Source organism: Lissotriton vulgaris, chromosome 1_1 (assembly GCF_964263255.1).
Source record: "Lissotriton vulgaris chromosome 1_1, aLisVul1.2, whole genome shotgun sequence".
NCBI classification, from domain to species: Eukaryota; Metazoa; Chordata; class Amphibia; order Caudata; family Salamandridae; genus Lissotriton; species Lissotriton vulgaris.
In genome coordinates this window covers 2,050,481,447-2,050,506,370 of record NC_141685.1, presented here as the reverse complement: position 1 = coordinate 2,050,506,370, position 24,924 = coordinate 2,050,481,447, and the positions used below count along the sequence as shown (strand labels likewise).

General features: G+C 45.6%; 1 protein-coding gene across 4 annotated transcripts in view; it reads right to left on the bottom strand.

The window, feature by feature from the left end:
* RECQL (RecQ like helicase) overlaps positions 1–24,924 on the bottom strand; it is a 257,768-nt gene that overhangs the window by 65,321 nt on the left and 167,523 nt on the right. For all 4 annotated transcript variants that reach the window (XM_086920504.1, XM_086920518.1, XM_086920513.1 and 1 more), the window contains exons 9-10: positions 18,528–18,676; positions 18,321–18,438 (exon numbers count right to left, since the gene is read on the bottom strand). In XM_086920504.1, the coding sequence (XP_086776630.1) occupies positions 18,321–18,438; positions 18,528–18,676 (267 nt within the window). The remainder of the gene's footprint in view (positions 1–18,320; positions 18,439–18,527; positions 18,677–24,924) is intronic.

The following is a 24,924-nucleotide window of genomic DNA, read 5'->3' as shown; positions in this document are numbered from 1 at the left end:
TCAAGGGACCCCGCGAGAAAAAGATCCATAAATCTTTCTAAGTCTGAACATAGAAGAGAGGGACTGGGACCAACCACAAGAGTCAAGCTTCCTACCTTTAACGATGAGCCGGCCTGGATCGCTGATTCGTCCCCCTGGAAAGCTCCAGAGATCTGACTTCCATAGGTTTGACGAGGAGCTCATCGAAAGGCAAGCCGGCGAACCCTCACTGAATCCACACTGGTCGAGAGATTCGAGGGACCTCTGGAGAAAAAGCTCCTGAAATGTTTCTAAGTCAGAAGCAAAAACTTTGACTGAGGCCTACCATGACGGACATCGGCGCAGGGTCCATCGCGGTCAGACTGAAACTTTGACTTTGCCCTGGTCTGGCGTGACCTGATTCTCAATAGGCGCTGTAGGTTTTTGTGTGCTATATAGCGCTAAATCTTTAAAAAATCATATCTCCAGGTCTTTTTATTGGATTTGTTGCACTTTGGTCATTTTAAAGGTAAAAATATTTTATATTGTTATAAATTGGTGATGGATTTTTATTGTGTGTTGTGTTTTAATTATTTACTGAATTGTTTTTTTCTAAATGCCTTACATACGCGTCTCTGAAGTTAAGCCTGCCTGCTCGCAGCCAAGCTGAAAAGGATTGAGCATGGGAATCATTTTCTGAGAACTAGTATGAGCCCTAGATGGTGTTAGTGGCCTTATTACCAGTGGTATAGATTTACCACTACTAATAATCCACTTTCCAACAGGGTGCCACAGGTATTGATAATGAGAATACATGCTGAATTGGTCTTCTTCCAAATTTTGCTTGCAAGCTTGGTTGACGGCAGTTAGAGCGATTTGTCTCCAAAGCACAGAATCACAAGTCCATATGCCAGCAACACAGGACTCTTGATCAATTCTTTTGTTTCAAGTACAACACTGCTGTTACCGTATCTGTGTACACAGCATTTAATTATTTTCGTGGCTGTGAAGAAAGTTTTTAAAAACACGATAATTATTATGAGCACCAAGACAATGATGGAGATGTATTTCTTCGGAAGCCCACAGATCGTGTACTTTGATGGCACTCAGGGCTACACTCAGCTGTCTTCTCATGGCTGTACTAAAAAGACCACTAGACCTGGAGGACAAAAGGGGGCATCATGGATCAGAATAAACTGCAGAGAAAATGTCTGTGTTTCCTAGAACCAAGATGCTGGAGAGGACCAGTTATGCAGTCATTTAGCATGGAAATCGCAGGAGTTTACCCTGACTCACAGAAAAGCACAGATCAAATAGCTTCTTAGTAAACCAATGTAATGTTAAATGCATCCCTTTTGAGAGGAAGCAAATTAGAGCCAACTGTCTAAATGGGTTTGAAGGTATAACTTCCCATTTTCGTAGATTTGCCATTTTTAAGTAATTGACTGAATGAAAAAGTTCATACAAAAAAAAACACTTGCCACTGATGGCGAGTGTCCTGGACTGATAAACATACAGGACACGGTACTCAAACTGGAGGAGGGGGTATGTGAAGCCTGAAGTGATAGAAAATAACCAGGTCACAAAGGCTTCTAGCATTACCAAAACCCTCAGGTTCTAACAGGAATTGTATACCACTCAGGCGAGGAGTTGGCTTGATGTTTTGGTTCCTGGTTATTATATGTAGAGGGGCTGGGGAATTCTGGCAGGGAAACCTAGGACAATACCACATTAAAAGCAGTGCCACCTTTGAGAACAGACTGGAGAAGAAGGAAATAGATCAAAAAATGCCCTTACCACTAGGCCCCACTAGTTAATATAGTTTGCTTAAATGTACAGGACTGATTGCCCCAGCCAAGCGGCTTCCAGACCTCAATAACTTGACAGCCAGCAAAGGCGACATATCTTCTTCAAGAAACTCATCCTCGTATATTATTCCAGGACGAAATCTAAATAGTTCCTTGTGTAGCACTTTGCATCTGGGCAGCACAAAAAAAGCAGGAGTGGTGACATTCTGTGCAGCATGTACACAGTGCACCATCAAGAAGGTAATCGGGGATAAACACAACTGTTTATTAGGGAGTAGAAGGGAGTACAATCACAGCCATGTGGCCATACTTAGTTACTTTCAATCCACAGAAACTCGGAACCCAACCACACCTGCGGCCTCCAATAACCAAATGGCTCTCACAAAGGGGGATCTTCTTGCGTCTTTTATAGTCGTCAAAAAAGAATTACACTCGGAGCTCAAGTCCGACATTGTCACCTCGTCAGAAACACTCTATGCTGACCTTCCATCAAGGTTAACAACCATAAAGCAAGAAGCGGACTCCACATGAGCACGAACACTGAACCTGGACGTCAATTGCCAAAAGCTAACACACTGTGTGGATGATCTGTCAAAATCCTCCACCCACCTCAAAGAACAGCTGCACGCTGCAATCCTTAAATGTGGAAACCTAGAAAACAGGTCCCAACGAGACAACCTACGACTTTGCAACTTAGAAGAAGATGCACAATGTGTGATGGGGATGTTTTCGCAACTACTAGGTGGGCCAGATCCTGAAGTTAAATTGGAACGAGTCCACAGAGTTGGTTCTCCAAACCAGGGCAAGAGAAAACTCCCCAGAGATGTGCCAGCGAAGCTCCACTCTTTCACAACGAAGGAAGCTATTCTGCAGGCTGCATGCAAGGCGGAACAAGTGTCTTTTCAAGTCAAGTTTCAATACTTTATTCGACAGCATTGTCATAAAAGCATGTTTCCCTAAGCTAAGCAGAATAAATACAACACTAAAATTTTAAGATCAACATAAAATACATATTAAATACCATCAATTTACAAAGTGCTGGCGAATATTTCAGTTTATAAGATTCATACGTTATAAAATCCGAGTCGCAGTACAAAGTCCTTGCCAATTGGATTTATCCTTATAATTACATTTTCCATTTTACATAATTAATTACAGTTTAAAGTGCGCATGCGTATTATCCAGGCCCACCCCAAGTATTTGGCTACGGCGATAGCAAGATTGGGGGCACAATTTGTTCTTAATATTCTTAGTGCCTCTAGATATTTCCTTATCCCCAGATTCCTACAAACCGGTTTTAGCCATCTACTTCTCGGGGCAGCATATAAAGGGCAGGCAAACAGAATATGTGGGATGTCCTCAACATGTACTTTACAATAGAAGCATGTGTTGACATTGCCTGGGGACCATTTGACAGTGAAAGCATTAAGGGGTAGGGAGCCAATTCTAAACTGAAAATACAGCTTTCTATCTAGGGGTTTAGAAATCCAGTCCCAGTACTGTTCGCATTTAGGGGTTATTTTAGAATCCAGGAACTGGGATGCCAACATGGAGGGTTGGTTGGAAGTCAAAACAGTATTATATATCATATCCCAATACATTTTTTTCAATGATGCCTTAGATGGGAAGGCGTGGGGGTCTACTGCAGTCCACAGGTGATCTAGGTGCAATTTTTGGAGCAAGTTCCTAATTTCTTTAAGCCAGGGTATTTTATGAAACCGATCAGAGTTAATAATGTCCGTGAGAGCAGATGCGTATTGGCCCAATTCAGGAGTAGTCTTTATGCGCCTCCAATATAGAAGGGGACGCAATCTGGCCATGTCCTCGATCTTTTTCCTCCCAAGATCGTATTGGAGCGGGATCGATGGAGTGCTCTGCGGGACACCAACCATTCGACGAAGGAATTTGTTTTCTGCAATGACCAGTGTACTCAAGTTGGTAAAGCCCCATAACTCTGATCCGTAGAGGCAAGCGCCCAGCACTTTCATACTATAAATCTCCATTATTGGCTGAATGGGTTTTGTAAATGAAGATTTATGTTTTTGTGCTATAGCCCCGGCCAGTTGATTGAACTTTAGCACCACAGAGTCCATATGAGATTTCCAGTTCATGTTGGCCTGTAGAGAAATACCTAGATAAGTGAAAGCGTTCACTTCCTCCAAAAAAGACCCATTAAAATGCATTTTCCCCATGAATTGCTTAGCAGGATTCAGGTTCATAAACTTAGTCTTTGTTGTATTTAGTTCCAAGCCCCGAATCCGACAGAAATCACCAAAAGCGTTGATTGTCTTTTGTAAACCACTAGGGGTCCGCGAGACCAGTAAGGTGTCATCAGCAAACATTAATACTGGAACCCGCTCCCCATCTAATATCGGGGCATCTGTCGGAAGTTGCTTTAGAAAATCTACTATGCCGTTGATGTAGAGAGAGAATAGGGTGGGGGCCAGGACGCAGCCCTGCCTTACCCCTCGTTCCACGGGGAAGGATTCAGTGACGTCTCCCTGTGCTCCCCACCTAATCCTGGCATAGTTGTTTTCGTGCATCCGCACGGGCAAAGTGAGCAGTTCGGGGCTTATTCCGAGATCGCGCAAAACAATCCAAAGTTTTTGCCGGGGTACTAGATCAAACGCTGACTTCAGGTCATCGAAAACAGCATATAATGGGCCATTTGTCAGGGTTACATTTTTCCAGAACAAGGTTAAAAAATGGAATACCTGGTCAACAGAGCTAGTTAATGGGCGGAAGCCAGCATGATACGGGGAAAGGATATCCTTATCATCTATCCAGGCTTGTATTTTGTTTTGTATCATCCTGCCCATCAGTTTTTGTGCCGAGTCGATAAGGCTAATGGGCCTGTAGTTACTTGGTAAAGCCGTATCCCCTTTTTTGAAGACTGGTATAATCTCCGCGCCCTTCCATGTTGCTGGGATCATTGCTCCTTGTGCAATGGAGTTCGCAAGCCATACAAAGTATTTACACCAGTTGGCCCTGTCAGATAAAAACACATCCGCCGGTATTCCATCAATTCCTGGCACCCTTCCTCTAGTTACCCCATCCATTGCCTGGTTTAAATCTTTCAATGAAAATATTCCATGAGTATAGAATACCCTTTCTGGTGGCGATTCGGTTGGTGGGGGCAGATGGTCAGCGTATTGTGGCTTAAAAAAGTCCACCCATGCTTCCTTTGCTACATGATTTTTCGGGCAATCTGCTATTAGCCCACTATCCCACTTTAAGATGGCCCAAAACTCTTTCTGTTTGGCTACACATGCCTTCTTAAGATCTAACCATAGGTTCTCATCCCACAATCTTTTTGCCCTAATTTGTACTTTCCTGTAATCATCCCTGGCCTTTAATACTCCTATTTTAGTCCTCAATGCTATACTGAGGTTCTATCGCGCTTTTCTGCAGGAGTGGTCATACCACCCTCTTTTTATCGGGGGGCCAGGACCCTTCCTCTGCTGTGTTTTTTTAAAGAAAAACCTCTGTAAGTTAGCAAAAAACGTTGGCTGCGGCTCTTCAATAAGTTGGTTAAAATTTAATTCATTACAGTAGATCTGTAATCTGCTAACCTCTTTACTAACTACCTCCACTAAGTCCTGCATATCCCCGGGCTTATCTACCAAAGTTGCCCATTTAATGTGGCGGAGATTATTTGTTGAAATAACTTCTAGTGTGTAACACCCTTTTCCTGATTAGATGAATTTTCACCTTGATCTAGATTAAAGAGCAGGCACAACGGGTTGTGATCACTCTCCAGTCTCGATGTCACTTGCATATCTACCACTTTGTGCCAGTCTCTAACATCTATAAGGATGTAGTCTATCCGACTACTTGACTTCAAATTATCGAAGGTATGCATGCCCTGTAGGTCTGAGGGGGTGCGGCCATTTACTGCCCTCAACCCCTTGGCCAAGCACAAACTCTTAACCTGTATTGCCACTTCTGTCCACTTTTTTACCATCGGTAGATCCAATTGGGGAATTCCCCATTTGGTGTCTTCCTCTAGGGCTAGTTCGTTATCCTCAAGTCCTAGTGGTTCAAATGTTGTGTTCAGGTCTCCCCCCACTAGGATAGTGTAATGTATAGGAAGAGTCTCTAGGTCATTATCTAATGCACCTATCACATCCGAGGCTTTGCCCCCTTGAGTTCTCCTGGCATAGATATTATATAAGGCCATGTTATGGCCATCAACCCAAGTGAACACAAGTGGGAGTAGGTCACAATTACAAGTAGGTCTCAGCTTGATGGTACATTGTAGGGATTGTCGTACCCAAATGGTTAGACCCCCTGAGGGCCGCCCTTTAGTATTCTTTTTCGCAGGTACAAAGAAATTTAAGAAGCCCTGCCGAAAAACTGGTGCCACTGCCCAAGTTTCCTGCAACATGATAACATCATGGCAGTCAATGAACTCACACCATTCAGGGGTTTCTAATTTATGGTGGATTCCCGCTACATTCCAGGAAATAAGTTTAAGTCTACCTTTCATCTGAGTAGTCCGCTCTTGCAATAATGCACCCTTGTGATCTCGCCCCTCGGGTCACGAGACCCCTGCTCACCCCGTCACCTCTGTTACCCCGCCACAACGCTCCATATCCTGGTATACGAGCAGAGTCCACAACAACAGCGTCCATGACGACAGGAACCCCACCCCTCTCTCTTTTACAGGGACCAATCAGGAGTGACGAAGGACCGGAAGGACTACCCCGCGACCCCGGAAGTCCCGCTTCCCTGCAGACGGCCGGATACAGAAAAGACGGAAGAGGAGAGACGGAAAAGGTCGAAGGATCGTGGCAGGAGCTTTCGGCTGGTGCGGTGACGGACGGAGAAGACGGGAACGGAGACATCGAGGAGTGGTCCGAAGATTGGTGGAGTCCCACGGAGGTGGCTGAAGAGCGGCCGTAACTCGGAGGAGAGTTACGGCGGAGCGCGTGAGTACCAGCTACCCTCTAGAGCGCATTAGGTGCACTGTGTACATAGTAGGAGCCCCCTCCCCGTGTAAACTTATTCCCGCTATCCTAGGCACGTCACCATTAGTCATTAGGCATTTTTTTGTATATAGACACACGTAGCACTGTACAAAGAGCACCCCTATTCCCCACCACCCTGTGCACTTCTTTTGCTTCCCCTTCCCTGACTCTTGCCCGTACCTTCCTCACTCCCCTTTCACCTCCTCACACTACCAGGTAACGGTGACGGTATCGGATCTTTAGTCCCAGAGTGACTAACGGCTCCTTTTTCTCTTGTTGCCCTCCGAGGTGTTCTCCAACCATATTGAGGCAGCTACACCCAAGACCCGGACGTCCTTCGGACCCTCGTCGCATCAGGAGGAATACAGAAGAAGACGCAACCCCTTCGTTGTGTGTTTGACCTGAGACTCTCTATCTAACCCCGCATCCCGCTGTACAGAGACCAAATAAAACACTATAGCCCACTATATCCGGCCTCCTCGCCTGCTTTACCAGTCCGCCGACCGCCCACGATCACATCTGGTGTCAGAAGTGGGATTAACTGGAGGTATGGAGGCCGTGATGAAGAGGATGGCGGATTCCCAGGAACAGCTGGGAAAGTTAATGGAGCAGTTCCTAAAGACCGCTGAGGACGACCGTGGACAACTCCATGATGTATTAAAAGGACAGGGAACCACCCACGAGCAGGCTATGGGGAAACTGACCGATGTCCTAGGTCACCCGAGGCCCATGACCTCCCTACCTTCGGTGGTTCTCCAGAAATATGTGCCGGGGGAGGACCCGGACTTCTTCTTTACCAACTTCGAACGGCTAGCACAGGCGGCCGTCTGGCCTGTGGACCGGTTGGGTCATTATCTAGGTCCCTTACTAACGGGTGACCTACAGGCCGCCTACCAACAAGCGAACATTTAGGATAACAATCCGTATGCAGACATTAAAAAGTGTATCCTCGAAAGGCTGGGCATTGACGATGAAACCTATCGAGTACGGCTACGTCAAGTAAAGGAAGGGCCCCAAGAGACCCCCAGAGCCCTCTCCTTTCGGATCAAAGACCTAGCCAACCGGTGGCTGAATCCCGATACCTCTACTAAGGAGGACATCTTAGAGAAGGTATATTTGGAACAATTCCTGTCATCTCTGCTTCCAGGCACGCAAAGATGGGTACGCCAGCATGCCCGCCTGACCCTGGACACTGCAATAGAAATCGCAAGCGCCTACAGCAGGGCCCAGGAGGCCCAGCGAGGAAAAGAGGATCATACCCACAAACCGCACACCCAGACAGGCCTACGACCTCCTCGTCCCCCTGTACCGAGAAGACCAGAGCCTACCCTTCTGTTCCCACCCCCGGTGATACAACGTCCTGTCAATCCTGGACCACAATGCTATAGCTGTGGAGGATTTGGTCACATCGCCAGAGTATGTCCTCACAAAGAGGAGCCGATGGAAGTGGGCCTAGCACGAAACTATGTGTGTTCTGTACCCGGGACACCACCACCTCTGTTTCGATGTCCAGTGAATTTTGATGGACAAACCCTCATGGCCCTGACTGACACTGGGTGTCGGCAGAGTGTCCTCAGACCTCAGGACTTACACCGCCCTGTTAAGCCCTCATCCGACATTGTCGCCATTCAGTGTGTTCATGGGGATACGAAGAGGTACCCAACCACCCAGGTACAGGTCCAACATTCCAAGGATCCCGGAACCACTCTCACCGTGGGACTCATACCCACACTACCGGAGCAGGCGATACTGGGAAGCGATTACCCCGGATTGCCAGGACTATTGCAAGACACCACTGAATCCCTGACCCACTGGTGGGAGGAAGCACCCTTTCCAAAGGGGTTGTCCTCCCCTATGCTGGCACGCAAACCACCTAAAACCAAAGCACAGAAGAAGAAGGAAAAAAGAGAATACGCAGGCGCGTTACCCGTGATCCCGGATGAACACCCCTGGCAAACTGACCGAGAATTCAGGGCTGCACAACAGGAGGATCCTTTACTACAGGAAGCCTGGGGAAGGGCATTGGACCAAGAGGATCCCCTTACCGTAGGTCCATACTTCTTCAAGAAAAATGGGCTATTGTACCGCAAGGGAGGGAACCAACAGAACCCCCAACTCCTGGTCCCTGGTCCCTTTCAGGAGAAGGTACTGTTCCTGGTCCATAGTCACCTTCTGGGGGGTCATTTTGGCGAAGAAAAGACCAGCCAAACGATCCTGGACAAGTTCTACTGGCCTGGGATTTACCAACACATCAAAAAGTATTGTAAGGAATGTCCGGTATGCCAAAAACATAGCAGATACCGACCCCCTAGGGCACCGCTACAACCCCTTCCCGTCATTGACGTCCCATTCAGCAGAGTGGGGATGGACATAATAGGGCCCCTGTTACCTTCCCGCAGTGGTTGTGGCTACGCCCTGGTTATTGTAGACTATGCCACCCGCTTCCCTGAAGCCCTACCTTTGCGACAGCCCACCACCCAGAACATTGCCAAGGCCCTCATTACGGTATTCACTAGGGTAGGCTTTCCCAGAGAAATATTGACCGATCAGGGTACTCCTTTTGTCTCTGCTCTGATGAAACAGGTATGCTCCCACTTAGGAATCAAACAGATCAGAACCTCGGCATACCATCCCCAGACCGACGGACTAGTCGAAAGGTATAATGCCACCCTGAAACAGACCCTTAAGAAACTGCTGGGGTTGGAAGCCAAACGGTGGGAGGATATGCTACCCCTTGCCCTGTTTGCCATCCGTTGCACAACCCAGAGTAGCACCGGATACTCGCCCTACGAGTTGTTATATGGGCGACCCCCTAGTACCCTGCTAGACATGGCCCAAGAAGCCTGGGAAGCGGAAACAGATCGTACTCGGCCCCTTCCCGAATACATGGACAACTTGAAAACCCACCTGGCTGTTATAAGAGACATAGTACGACAGAATCTTGAGAATGCCCAAAACAAGCAGAAAGGGCAGTACGATAAAGGCACCAAACCAAGAGCCTTCTTAGCAGGTGATTTGGTGTTACTGATGTTGCCATCCTCCGACCAAAAGCTCCTTGGACAGTGGCAGGGCCCTTATACCATCCTTCGTCAGGTGACCCCGGTCACTTACGAGTTAGACATAGATCCCACACGTGGTGTAACCCAAATATATCACGTTAATCATCTGAAAAAGTGGGAAGGCCCTCGTCCGGTTTTATCCGGGTCCCTTACCCCGGTTCCCCTCTCCTTCACCCCCTGTATAGATCACGATATCACTCCACAACAGCAACATGATCTCGAGACAGTCCTTTTCCCGCTACGACAGGTCTTCTCCTCTTCCCCTGGTCACACCACCATCAAAGAACACGCTATACAGACAGTTCCTGGGAAGGTGGTCCGACAAAGGCCCTACCGAGTCCCCGAGGCCCGCAGGGAAGTAATACGGAAAGAAACAGAACAGATGCTAAAGATGGGTATCATAGAACCGTCGGTAAGCGAGTGGAACTCCCCGATCGTCCTTGTACCCAAACCAGACGGGTCTGTCCGGTTCTGTATTGACTTCCGTGAAGTCAACAAGATATCCTCTTTCGACACTTATCAGTTACCGCGAGTCGACGAAATGGTCGAACGCATAGGGAAGGCCCAGTATATCTCCACGCTAGACCTCTGTAAGGGGTATTGGCACATACCCCTCAGAGAGGAAGATAGAAAAAAGACTGCCTTCTCCACCCCTGATGGGTTGTACCAAATTCAAGTCCTCCCTTTCGGTCTTCATGGCGCTCTAGCCACATTCCAGCGGGCCATGAATCAAATCTTACGGCCTCACTCACTATATGCAGGCGCGTATCTTGATGATATAGTTATTTATAGTGACAACTGGACACAGCACCTGGAACACCTCCACCAGGTCATCACCTCCCTGGGGGCTTATGGGTTTACCATAAATCCCGCCAAAACCACCCTAGCAGCACAGACCGTGAAATATCTAGGATACCTCCTGGGTGAAGGGTTGATAAGACCCCAGAAAAGCAAAATCGAAGCCATCCAGTCCCTCCCCTTTCCTCAGACCAAAAGAGATCATCGTGCTTTTCTGGGGCTCTTGGGGTACTACAGACGCTTTGTACCGAACTTCTCCCAAAGAGCTGCCCCCCTCACCGACCTCTTAAAGAAATCCGTTAAAACGGACACCCTCCTTAAGACTCCCACGCCGATGTTGTGGCAGGCGTTTTCCGATCTGAAAAATGCTCTGACATCCCGTCCAGTGTTGGTGAGCCCTGATTACACGCAGCTCTTCATACTGCAGACAGACGCCTCAGAACAGGGACTCGGGCGGTACTATCACAAAAAGACCCCCAAGGGGACGAGAAACCAATCCTCTACCTCAGCAGGAAATTATTCCCACGAGAAAAAAGCTACGCCGTGGTAGAAAAGGAAGCCCTGGCCATCAAGTGGGCTGTAGAAAGCCTCCGATACTATTTGGAGGGGAGACAATTCACGGTCTATACCGATCATGCTCCCTTAGAGTGGATGGCTCGAAACAAAGGTCACAACGACCGAGTCCTCCGCTGGTTTTTGTCCCTCCAACCCTACCACTTTACAACCGTACACCGAAAGGGCCTAGACCAAGGTAACGCCGACTATCTATCTCGCTACCCTGTATCCACACCGGGTACAAGAAAGACAGCTAGGGGAAGGGAATGTGATCTCGCCCCTCGGGTCACGAGACCCCTGCTCACCCCGTCACCTCTGTTACCCCGCCACAACGCTCCATATCCTGGTATACGAGCAGAGTCCACAACAACAGCGTCCATGACGACAGGAACCCCACCCCTCTCTCTTTTACAGGGACCAATCAGGAGTGACGAAGGACCGGAAGGACTACCCCGCGACCCCGGAAGTCCCGCCTCCCTGCAGACGGCCGGATACAGAAAAGACGGAAGAGGAGAGACGGAAAAGGTCGAAGGATCGTGGCAGGAGCTTTCGGCTGGTGCGGTGACGGACGGAGAAGACGGGAACGGAGACATCGAGGAGTGGTCCGAAGATTGGTGGAGTCCCACGGAGGTGGCTGAAGAGCGGCCGTAACTCGGAGGAGAGTTACGGCGGAGCGCGTGAGTACCAGCTACCCTCTAGAGCGCATTAGGTGCACTGTGTACATAGTAGGAGCCCCCTCCCTGTGTAAACTTATTCCCGCTATCCTAGGCACGTCACCATTAGTCATTAGGCATTTTTTTGTATATAGACACACAAAGAGCACCCCTATTCCCCACCACCCTGTGCACTTCTTTTGCTTCCCCTTCCCTGACTCTTGCCCGTACCTTCCTCACTCCCCTTTCACCTCCTCACACTACCGGGTAACGGTGACGGTATCGGATCTTTAGTCCCAGAGTGACTAACGGCTCCTTTTTCTCTTGTTGCCCTCCGAGGTGTTCTCCAACCATATCGAGGCAGCTACACCCAAGACCCGGACGTCCTTCGGACCCTCGTCGCATCAGGAGGAATACAGAAGAAGACGCAACCCCTTCGTTGTGTGTTTGACCTGGGACTCTCTATCTATCCCCGCATCCCGCTGTACAGAGACCAAATAAAACACTAAAGCCCACTATATCCGGCCTCCTCGCCTGCTTTACCAGTCCGCCGACCGCCCACGATCACAACCCTTCTTAAGAGGGAACAAGGGGAATGAAGGACTGCTTTCCTCATTACATACAGTGGTGTGGGTATTTAGTGGCAAATGCTCTACTATACTAGGGGAATATTGCCTGGGACCAAGTGTCTTACCCTCACTATAATTTATTTCTAAGTGCTTTATAAGGACATCATTTCCACTTTCTTGAAGCTCTGCAACCTTAGCCTTTTCTATGCTCGTCCGCTCTTCCAGTCAATCACATTCACTTAGACCAGAAAGGGCCGAGAATCTATTTTCCATCGGGATTCCCCAATTGTTTCTTATATCAAGGGTTTTGGCTTTTTTTAGTACAGGGTTCCATTTAGTTTTCAACATTGTTGGATTTAGAGTATTACCTTTTTTTGTATAAAAGAAATCCAAAGTTAGTGGCACTATTTCAGTTGATCTACGCTGGGGGGGGGTATATATTCGCTAGAATGTTTGGCAACACTTCTGGATCAGAAAGGTGTAACACCACACAATCCCCCTTACATTTTTTAGTGCCATCCCCGATCCATTCAACTCTTCTAGCTTTAACTACTTCTTGTGCCAACTGATCCCTGCCTCCCGGGGTAAAAGCCATGTTCCTTGATAACCAATTGAGTGATTTATTTATCAGGGAAGGTATGTTCTCAACTTGCCCTGGTTCCAACTGGGGGACATTTGCCAAGACCAATATTAGGGGAGATGCCTCTACAATTAATTCTACAGGCCCCTTCTCTAAATTGGAGTCTTCCCTTCTGTCCCTTTGGCTCAACCCTTCGGAATCTCCCTTGTTGATATCTAGATCCCTCGGGCCCCCCCTCCCTAGATCAGTGCTCTCCATGGAGATCAAGGGAGTATTTTCAAGTAGTTCTAACCTGGGGGCAGTTTGGGTATTTTTCGATTCGACTATAAGCGTTTTCGGCAATGGGGTTTTAGCTTTTTCTTCTATTGATTTTTGAAGAAGACCCCCCAGCCTATTCACCTCTTCCGTAAGCTGGTCTATTTTACTTAGAAGCGGCTTGGTTATAGTTTTGATCTTGTTATCTAAGGCATTTAACAACTTCTTGAATTGATCTTCGTCCAAGTGTACCTTCCCTCCAGTAGTTCCCCTTGTATCATCTCCACTATTTTCCAGGGGGGATGCATCGGGACGCTTTTTGCTTGATCGGAGACCGCCCCGTTTAGATGTGCTCTTCTCCCCTCCCTTCGCTACTCTTGGTGCTGGGACCGGTGCAGGGGCCTCCTCTTCTAGGAGAATTATTTCTTCGTCCGGTATACTCTCGGGAACTACATCAACAATGGCTACTAAAAGCTGGGTCAGTGAATTGTTCTCCGGGGTCTGGAACACTTCGTTACTAATATCAAAAGCAGGAGTAGGTAAAGGCGTGTTGTCAGAAGGCAATTCTGGTGAGTAGCTCAACCCCAGAGATGATCTCCTGTCGTTATTGATTTTAGCAACTTAATGGACCATATAATTGTCTATGGTATTGAGGGGGGCAATCGATTTTGTTTTAGACATGTTGGAAAGCAACTTTTTGCAAATAGCGTCTATGTAAATCCGTGTGATGTTAAACGCTGAGTGGTATCACAGACAGTTACAGTTATTTTTGGGAGATAATGACTGACTTGAAAGATTTGGACAGAGGTCAGGGCCCTGTCCCTGTCTCTTCCTGCCGATGAGGGCCGTAGAGGGCCCGCCCTTTGCCCGGGCTTAGCCCGAGCTTGGCCCGTGCGCGGTCCCGCGGCGCGGGGAGTGTGCGCAGATTTTATGTGCCTCCTGGCGCGGATTGGTTGTAGGCGGCTTCCGGGTTCCGGCCGCAAAGGCTGCCGGTAGAAGGAGACCGAGTAACAGGTGCTGTGGCGCAGGTCAGCGCGTCCCAAGGTGCAAAGAACTCCCGGCTGGAAAAGACTGCAGCGCTTCTGTTCAGCGCTCTGGTAAGTATCCTGATTGCCCCAGCCAAGCGGCTTCCAGACCTCAATAACTTGACAGCCAGCAAAGGCGACATATCTTCTTCAAGAAACTCATCCTCGTATATTATTCCAGGACGAAATCTAAATAGTTCCTTGTGTAGCACTTTGCATCTGGGCAGCACAAAAAAAGCAGGAGTGGTGACATTCTGTGCAGCATGTACACAGTGCACCATCAAGAAGGTAATCGGGGATAAACACAACTGTTTATTAGGGAGTAGAAGGGAGTACAATCACAGCCATGTGGCCATACTTAGTTACTTTCAATCCACAGAAACTCGGAACCCAACCACACCTGCGGCCTCCAATAACCAAATGGCTCTCACAAAGGGGGATCTTCTTGCGTCTCTTATAGTCGTCAAGAAAGAATTACACTCGGAGCTCAAGTCCGACATTGTCACCTCGTCAGAAACACTCTATGCTGACCTTCCATCAAGGTTAACAACCATAAAGCAAGAAGCGGACTCCACAAGAGCACGAACACTGAACCTGGACGTCAATTGCCAAAAGCTAACACACTGTGTGGATGATCTGTCAAAATCCTCCACCCACCTCAAAGAACAGCTGCACGCTGCAATCCTTAAATGTGGAAACCTAGAAAACAGGTCCCAACGAGACAACCTACGACTTTGCGACTTAGAAGAAGATGCACAATGTGTGATGGGGATGTTTTCGCAACTACTAGGTGGGCCAGATCCTGAAGTTAAATTGGAACGAGTCCACAGAGTTGGTCCTCCAAACCAGGGCAAGAGAAAACTCCCCAGAGATGTGCCAGCGAAGCTCCACTCTTTCACAACGAAAGAAGCTATTCTGCAGGCTGCATGCAAGGCGGAACAAGTGTCTTTTCAGGGTAAGTCATTTCTTGTATTTCAGGATACTGCCCCGGCCAATTTAGCCAGGAGACTTCAATTCAGGGCAATCACAGACAAATTGAAGCAAGACAATATTAAATACAGAAGGACATACCTGCTTGGCCTTTACTTACCAGAATACAGCTCATCCTTTTACTGACCTGGCTGACGCCGCCGCCCTGCTGGGACTTCAGCTTTTTGACTCGGACGCCACTGTGAACAGATGGGAAAGGCAGACCACTAGCTCTGCTGCCACTTCAAGCAGCTGAATATGGGTCTCAGAGTGACGTTCCCGAAAGCAAGGGAAGCGAGGGACACCTGAATGACTCTGTTCCACCTGCCTATGCTGAAACTATGGCTGTAGCCCTTTATCTGCTCTGCTCTTTGGCTCTGCATTGGCCTTTTACTGTAGAATGTATGTCAGTACAGTAGGCCTCACTTGGGGAACTATTACTTATGATTCTGCTCTACAAAAGAAGCTGCTGCAAGATGCATTATATCTAACACTTGGCAAGATCCCAGCAGGTCTGTGCTTCTTTATACTGCCTCGTTATTACTACCTTAAACATGAATGTAATGTGTGATTTGCAACCCTGTTCAAGCCACTTACCGCAATTTATCTGTCAACCTAAAGTTGGGGAACCAGGTTCCCAATTGTTATACTTTATTTAGTTATTTTTATTTTATGTGTGGGGTTTCAACACTTTGGGGGAAGGATGGAGCAGGCTCAAGGCTTATTTGCATATGGTTCAGTGGAATCCAAGGACTGCATTTAAAAAAAAAAAAGATTGCTTTATTGAAAAGCAATCACAGATAAGATGGTCTGCTGACCCCAGCAGGCCATCATCCCTGTGATGGCAGCGAATCGTAGTGGGTCACAAGTTGCAACCTATCTCATTAATATTCAGGAGGTAGGTCGAATTGTGGCTCGCTGCGATTCGATATTTTGTGAACCAACTATTAGTACATAGGTTGACTCGCATAAAGTCGGTGTACAGATTTGAATCACTTTTATTTAAATCCTAATTTAGTACACCTAGCCCAAAATCCTAAAACTATTGACCTAAAGGACTCCTTCCCATCAGTACAATGAAGGTCCAAGAACCTCATCTGAATTAGAAGCAAAAAGGTTGCATGTTCAGTTCAAATAACCTCTACTTAAGAATCGCAGAAAGTGCGTGTGGTGGAGAGTAGTAGAATACTGAACCTTAGAGTCTTTAAAACAGAAGTTTTCTGTCACAGAAGATTCTGCAAATCTTGTAAAAAGAATCCAAAAGGATAACACCAAATGAATGTTCTCAAAAAGAAAAAGTGCTGAGGCAGAGACTGAATGGTAAGTGTGTGGTGTAACCTTGGCCCAAGTGGAACTATTAGACCTCTTTTCTTTGTTGCTGCGGCACGTTTTCTGGCACTGATCTAAAAGAGTAAGTATGCATCATATGCAGGAATGAAAGAGGGCCAGGAAGCAAACAGAACTACCAATATGCACTTTGGGGTTGGCTGTAAGAATGCAGGCATCATGCACAAGTCAGTCGAACAAAGGAAAAAAAGGTTTGGAGTAGGGAGGTTCAGCAGTGTCATAAAAGGTTTACTGCAAAGCCTCAAAATTCATTTGGGCGTTAATTCAACTTGTGTTTCAGTGCTATAATTCAAACGATTAGACATCCTATGTGCTGGGAAAGGAGGAGAGCTGCCCTTGGTGTACGACCTTAAAGTTAATTACATTACTTTTTAAAATGTTATTAAAAGGATAAATCTAAGGAAGCTACTTATGCATTAACTAGTAAATCGCATACCTGTAAATTACTTAGGTAGGCTCTTTGCCTTCATGGAGGTTAATATGCAGATGTTAAAGTAAAATGAGAAAACACTGGCAAAGCCAATATGTCTCTCCTACACGAGTTTTATTGGCTTAGTAAAAAAAAAAAAGCTGACAAAGTTGATTGAGTCATGTTGTTTTTTTTTCTTTCTATACATTTTCTGTCGGATAACATGAATATTCTGAGACGACAGTGCGACTGAACTCTGAGATGACCCAAAAAAGTCAGGTCAGTGGATTCAAAGGGCATGAAATACACTGAAAATAACATGCACGATTTGTTGATCAGGTCATGAGATATTGGGCAATTTCAGGTGCGCTCTTCACTGGAAAACGTGGAAATCATTTTCCAGTTTGTCACTGAGAGGGCATTAAACAAGGAGTAGATTCCTGTGCAAAAGGACATAAAACAGAATGCATGACCTGGCCTTCTGGCACAGCCACGGAAGCCGCTGGGACTGAAAGACAACAGTAACGTGCATCACCCGAACAAAGAAAGCGCAGAGATCCAAACAAAATAAATCTTTGCTGTGTTAGCCCTGCCATGGTGGAGGGGATAATTTGTCGTGTGAGAGCAGCAGACAAGAAGGAAAGCTAGAAAATGTGCACTCCCCTGGGCTCCTGCAACAAAAATAAACAAGCAACAACGGGGAGGGAACAATAAACAAAAAAGTACCTCAATCTGAGGGAGGCCAGTAGAAGGACAACACTAAAGCAATTAATCATTACTTGGTCCATGCTCCATCGACGGGACAAACACACTTAGAGAAAAAGAAACTGTGACGCGGTGACCAATGAGAAGTAGGGAAAATGAGAGTGACAAAGTCAACAAATGTTAAGTAATAGATGGCCTATAATCCCCCTTTTAAGTTAAGTTAACAAAATATCTCGTAAGTCAACAGTGCATGTGCTGTCTCAGGTGAGATGTAAAAAAGCGGGAAGCTGTGTGTTCTCTATATGTTCAATGCAGACACAAGTCAAAGAATCTTAAAAGGCCTGATCTGACTACCCAACTACATTACTTGTTGTCTGTAGACCAACAAGGAGCCTGGCATTAGGAGCAGTTCTAATCCCATGGTGGATCCCAATCCCCCCTGTGAAATGTATTCATTTAATGTTCCTGATGGATTCTGTGCAAGCCCCGATTCAATAAAAAGTATATCTGAAGACTAGTAAACAGAATTTTAGAGCCGAAATGAGATCTCAATAAATGACCATAATTAGTTCACCTTAAAGCTGTAATTAAGATTATCCTGAAAGGATTAGCACTTTTTTGTTTTAATTTTTTGGGCTTAAAAATGTAATGTACACCTACCAGCGCGTCCACTTTCTTGGTAATAATTCTCCATTGATTTGCTCATTGAATGATGAATTACAAATCGAACATCAGCTTTGTCAATTCCCATGCCAAATGCAACTGTAGCTACCACAACCTACAAGAAATACAAAACAGAAACCCATTACAAATCACATCTATAAATGTATGCCTTGGTTTTTGTGTACACATATATAAAATCATAACCTGAATATCATTGGTTGTCCATCGTTTGTGAACTCTGCTCTTATCTGTAGGTTCCATATTTGCATGGTAGGCACCTGCTTTGATTCCCAGCTTCTGTAAACTCATGGTTATTTGTTCAGAGTCTTTCTGAGAAAAACAATAGATGATGCCTATAAGAGAGTGTAAATTGACAGAGAGCTTAATATAATTAAGAACACTTTAAATATAGCAGTATGCTGAATCTTAATTACATTTCAAGATCTGAAAATAGTCTGAGTGTAAGTAAAAGGATTAACAACCAGAATATCAAACAAGACTGTTTTACACATTTGCAAGTCACTTATTTACCCAGAAGGCAAGGCAAAAACAATAGCTGTAGTGCCCCCCTTTTACAATTGATGTGTCTTTCACTGTAATTTGACCCATAATGTGGGGGAAGATCAGCTTTCGGGAGCATATAGTCTCACTAATCTCGCATTTGTGAATAGGATCGAATTTGCATGTGAAGTTTGTAATCTTTTACAAGTTAGACTTCATATGTTTAATGTGGAAAACTCCAGCCTCAAAACTCGATTCAGAATCTGAAAGGCAGGATGATATAATTTTCAGGCATAAACACAACTTATGACTGTGAACTTTCCCAAGTGGGCAGGGTCCTTCACAGCTGTGACACCCAGTAAATGTTCTTAGCTAAGCTGTCTATACAAATGAGTTGAACACTCAGAGTCGAAACATAGTGAGTATTCATAAATATGTGTAATGTATTTCGCAATGTTTATCTGTACCTCTAAATGGACATGACATGGATCAGTATACCGCTTTGACTGGGGCTTGAGGGAAAGGACGACTTACATACAAAAAAAGTTTCCATGTACAGAAAAGTTTGATAAAACATTTTGATGAAACATCAGCAATTTCCTACATATACAAATGTTTCAAAATTTTTAAATTCTGCATCAGTACAGTTAAGAACTAAAGGCTTATGCCTGACAAATATCTGAATACCAATTCCAAGTGTTACTGGTAATTCACGCATTAACCGGGAAATATGTATTTTGTCATATATGTTCACAATAAACAGGAGTATCCCTAAACATCTAGAGAGATCTTACTTTTTTCTGACTCAAGCCCTTACCATTGAGCAGCTTGAGATTAACCTTATGGTTAAGTGACGGGTAGGACAGAAAGGCTAGAAGAAACCAGCAATAGTCTCCTCAGGAGTGTGCCATCTCACAATCTTCATAAAGAAAATATTCCATTGGGAGAAGAGCAGTGCGTAAGTCTGGTCACATGCATGTTTAAATCGCATCTTTTCAAGAACAAAATAAACTAATAGGAAGGCCTAATTAGAATGGGTAACTGCTGCAAAAATGCTAGAAAGACTGGAGTATATATAAAAATGAGATATATATATATATATATATATATATATATATATATCTCCTAGCTGGGAATGACATAGGGCACTTATAAAAGACTTACTGTCCCAAGCTGAACATTTTGATTAGGTCTTTCACTCTGCATTGTGCTCCTAAGGCTACCTGTAATGTATACAATTATTCCAATTTCGTATTCGTCTCGTCATATAATACTTGCCACATAGCGCACAAAGGCATTATTATTGCACACCTTACTTATACTGGCCTTTAACGCACTGTTCCTGTGCTTAAGAGCTACTCAAATTCTGAAAAGACTATGGCTTCTAGGAAGCAAATCAAAATGGAAAAAGACAGCAAAGATGAAAATGCTATATATGAGACAGTCACATTACTTTTAGTCCTTTCAAAGTGAAACCGAGATACACATCTAGCACATCAGCCAGAATCTGCCAACAGCGCCTCCTTTCAGGACATAGTTTAACATTGCTTTCTAATGAACAAGCCAACCTTGGCAACAAACACTCCAATTGAGCTAAAACGTGACTAAATACCAAAACTGGTCCAAAATGCATTCTGCAAGGCACAGTTCCATTTAGAATCTTTGGTTCATATAGGTGGTGTTGAGATTCCCAGCCTGAAACAATGAGCGTGGATTCTGTGAGTTGTCTGCTGGTTTGGCCGTCAGGGGTATTTGACTTCTTGGAATACCACATCCAGGACGTGTTTTGCGCATCCATCTTGCTTTTCAATGTAATTACATTTAAGTTGAGGGCAGGACGATGTCCAGCAGATGTAGATTAGCATACTAAGCAGGTGCTCAACAACAATTCCCGGCCGTGGTGTCATGACCCTTCTAACCTATTGTCAGAGGCGGTAGGATACACTGGCCCACAGTCTGTCAGCCAGAGATGCCAGTTTCAGAACTTGAAGTGACCCGGGTGCTGCTGCGGTGGGGATGGCAAGGACAGCGAGGACTAAGAACCTCCTTATGGCAGAACTTGACCGCCCGAGGTACCAGAATCCTTTGGAAGCGATCCCACCTATTACAGAGTATAGCTCCACTAGGGAATTGCTCAAAATCGTTGAGTCTTTGTCGGTTTTGCAATCCCCTGATCCTACAATAGCAACCCAGGAGCTCTGCGATCAGATTTCAACTTTCTTCAATGAAAAGATAACGGACATCCACTCAGGCCTAGAAGCTCTTAATCAAGAACTAGGACCCTCAGCTATCCCAGTGTTACATCCCGCGAAAGCAGATCCAATAGAGTCGTCACAGGGTAATCTTAACATCTTCCCCCCGCTCACACTAGAGCAACTCAACCTGCATCTAGACAAACTTAAATCAGGATCCCCCCTTGACCCTTGTCCCCTGAAGATCTTTAACGGATGCAGAGATGTTCTTCTTCCTGCTTTTCTGGAAGTCATCAACCTGGCAATCCAGGAAGGTGTCTTCCCGACCCCCTGGAAAATGGCCACAGTTAAGCCCCTCCTAAAAAAGGCCTCGTTGGATCCCAGGATTTTAAAGAACTTCCGGCCCATCTCACTACTCCCAGCCCCCGCAAAAATGCTAGAGGCCCATTTAAACAGCCATCAGAGTGCCTTCTCCAGCCTACTTGACCCCTCCCAGCACGGCTTCCGGAGGGCACATAGCACTGCGTCCGCCCTGACAGTTGTCACAAATAACATCCGTGCTAAAGCCAGACCACCCTTCTGGTCCTGCTCGACCTTACAGCCGCATTTGACACCCTATCACCCTCCATTTTAACCAAACGCCTTAGGGAGATAGGAGTGGACGAGCCGGCGCTTAGCCTCCTGAAATCTTTCCTGGATGGCCGTGCACATAGGGTCAAGCTGGGTGATTCTCTTTCCCCAGCCAAACCTGTGCAGTGCGGGGTGCCTCAGGGTTCGTCCCTGAGCCCCACGCTCTTTAATATCTATGTAACATCGCTCGTCAGACTTGTAAGATCATTTGGGCTGGAAGTTCTATCCTACGCCGATGACACCCAGATCATGGTCTCTCTCTCACAAACTGCTGACATCACAGCTCAGAAATGTAGAAACTGCATGGAAGCAGTTGCAGGCTGGAAGGTGAGAAATCTCCTCAAATTAAATGGGGAAAAAACGGAGGTGCTGATCTTCGGAGGCAAGGAGGCGATGTGGTCAACGGATTGGTGGCCCTCCGCCCTTGGAGCCTGTCCTACGCCCTCTCAGTCCGCTTGGAACCTGGGTGTTATTTTCGATACCAAGCTCTCGATTGACAAACAGGTCAGCAGGACGACTTCCACATGTTGCAGTGTCGTCAGAACCTTGAGGAACTTAGTACACTATCTTACCACCGAGGCCCGTAAACTGGTTACGGTGGCTCTAATTTCCTCAAGGTTAGACTACTGCAACGCGCTGTACCTAGGAATTAATAAACTACAGGTGCAGCGCCTTCAAATAGTACAAAACGCAGCAGCTCGGTTTGTCGTAGACGCCCCAAGGTTTGCCTCAGGCACCTCAATTAGGAAGGATTTGCATTGGCTCCCCATCCAGGCAAGAACAGAGTTCAAGGTCCTTTGCCTCACCCACCGTGCTTTACACGGTACTGGATCAGAAGACGTCAGATCCTTGGTGACCCTCTATGTCCCCGGCAGGACACTTCGCTCAGCCAACAAATTTCTTCTTTCTGTACCCAAAATCAACAAACCCAGATGGAGCGAGAGGGCTTTCTGCTCCCTTGCGCCCAAGATTTGGAACACCCTGCCGGTCGAGATTAAGGGACAAACCTCCCATTCTCTCTTCCGAAGGGCTCTGAAGACCTGGCTCTTCAGGAAGGCATACCTGTAATTGGCACGCTCCACTTTTCTATCACACAGCTTTTCCATCCTCAGCGCCTTGACGCCTACGGGCAAAGTTGCGCTTTACAAGTCCTATCTCAACTCAACTCAACTATTTAAATTTTCCAATTCTTGGTTTGGCTTTTTCAGTCGTCTTTACGGATGTTTTTAGCAAACGATTGATTATGAATTTGGGATCAATAAATGGTATTATTTTTATATTTGTATGTCAAACAAGCTATCATTCACCTTAGGAAACGAACTACATGACATAAATAGGAACTCAACATGGTGATAATGAATACTATAATTATCGTGTTAATGGTTTTAACTCGATGACTAAACACATTTTAAAACATTAACTTGTACAAAAGCTATTCAGAGTGATCATGCACTTCTTTTGTATCAGAGATGTGTCAAACATTTAATGGTAAATCACACATTACCACAAATCTCAACAAAATAATGACATTCTATTAACAAAAAGCTCGAGTATAAGGCTACATAACCTCCTGTTGAGATGACCCTTAGAAAAGACAATGTACACCATTTTCAAACTCAAGTGCATGCACTTTCCAAACGTAAGCAAAACCTCATCCGTTTGGCAGGGTAAATTGAATATTAAAAAAAAAATGTTTCGTCCGTATAATTGTGTGGCTAGGTACTAGCATGCAGGTAGATGTCACTCATTTCGTTCAACAATTTTCATTCTATGTTTATTAGCGGAAGTATGGTCAAAGAAATATCTTTCATGTGTTAGTTTTCAGGAATGTAACATTTTATAGAATAACTGCTTCAGAAACTGGAGCGAGGTAACACTACAACCAGCACTCCGTCTTTGGTACCATAAATACTTTACAATTTATCCAAGTTCAATCACATTTTTATTATTCCCTGTTGCTAGTTTCCGGTCCAGGGAAGACATGGCTTGGCAGTTCGGGCTGGACTGTTCCCATGATGCACAGGGTCAGACTGAATTGCATATGGCCATGTCTGGAGTGGGGTGGTGGAGTGAGCTAAAGAATGATGATAGATTAAACCCAGATCAGTTGACTGGGGGTGAGTGTGTGATTTGCTCAAACGCTCTGTCCATCATCCCCTTTGGTATCGCTTTGTTCGCCCTAAGATTGCAGGGTATGCCGAGACATGGGTCGCTTGCTCACTTTGCTACTGGATTCAAGATAGCCTGGCTGACGAGGGTTATGAACCCGAAACAGGTCCCAGGATGCTTGTTTCCGGTCCAGGGAAGACATGGCTTGGCAGTTCGGGCTAGACTGGTCCCATGAGGCACAGGGTCAGACTGATTTGCATATCTGAACTGGGGTGGTGGAGTGAGCTAAAGAATGATAATGGATTAAACCCAGATCAGTTGACTGGGTGTGAGTGTTTGATTTGCTCAAATGCTCAGTCCATCATCCCCTTTGGTATCGCTGTGAACTAGATAAGGGCAAACTACATTTTTACTCCCAAAGAATGCCGTCAGGACCTAGAATGACCTATGGGTTGTTGTTATGCGCTTTTCATCCTAATGCTCTGTCACAGGTATTTTGTATTTGATAAAAAAACACTGAATGTATATGCTGATGCGTTCGATACCAGCACATTACTCTTTTTCCCTCTAGACTTTTTTTTTTTTAAGACCACTGACAGGTGGTCTTAAATTGTAGATGACAATACTTTTTATTTATCGGTTTGTAAAAACCAACACATAAATAAAAAAGGCATTGTCATTTACAATGCCATTAGCTCAAACTCTCGTAAATGCGAGACCTACTGCATTGCAAATGCTTGTTTTTTAAAGTAAACCAGATACAAGGTCTCACTTTTTGAATTTTTGGCCTTGCCAATGCTTGTTGCCGATGCGTGCAACATCAATATTTACAACAAGGGGTGGTGAGGGACAGAGTCTCTGAATTAAGCAGAAAGCTCTCACCCAGTCAAGAGATCAGGGCTGGATCCAACACCGTTTTTTAGCTCACTGCACCATCCGTCTGCGTGCAACATCAGCTCAAAGAAATACTCATCGACGATGCGGAGTAGCAATGGAAAAAAATTTGCTAAAGTGTGAGCATGTGTGTATGAGTTATGCTGCATCATTCCATAAATGATATGCATGTGGGGGCCAATAAAATTAATCAGGCCCCATTTTATTATATTTACTGCCACTTTGAGCTGTAAATAAATTTTTTTAATATGTATGCGTGTCAGCAGCAGAATGAG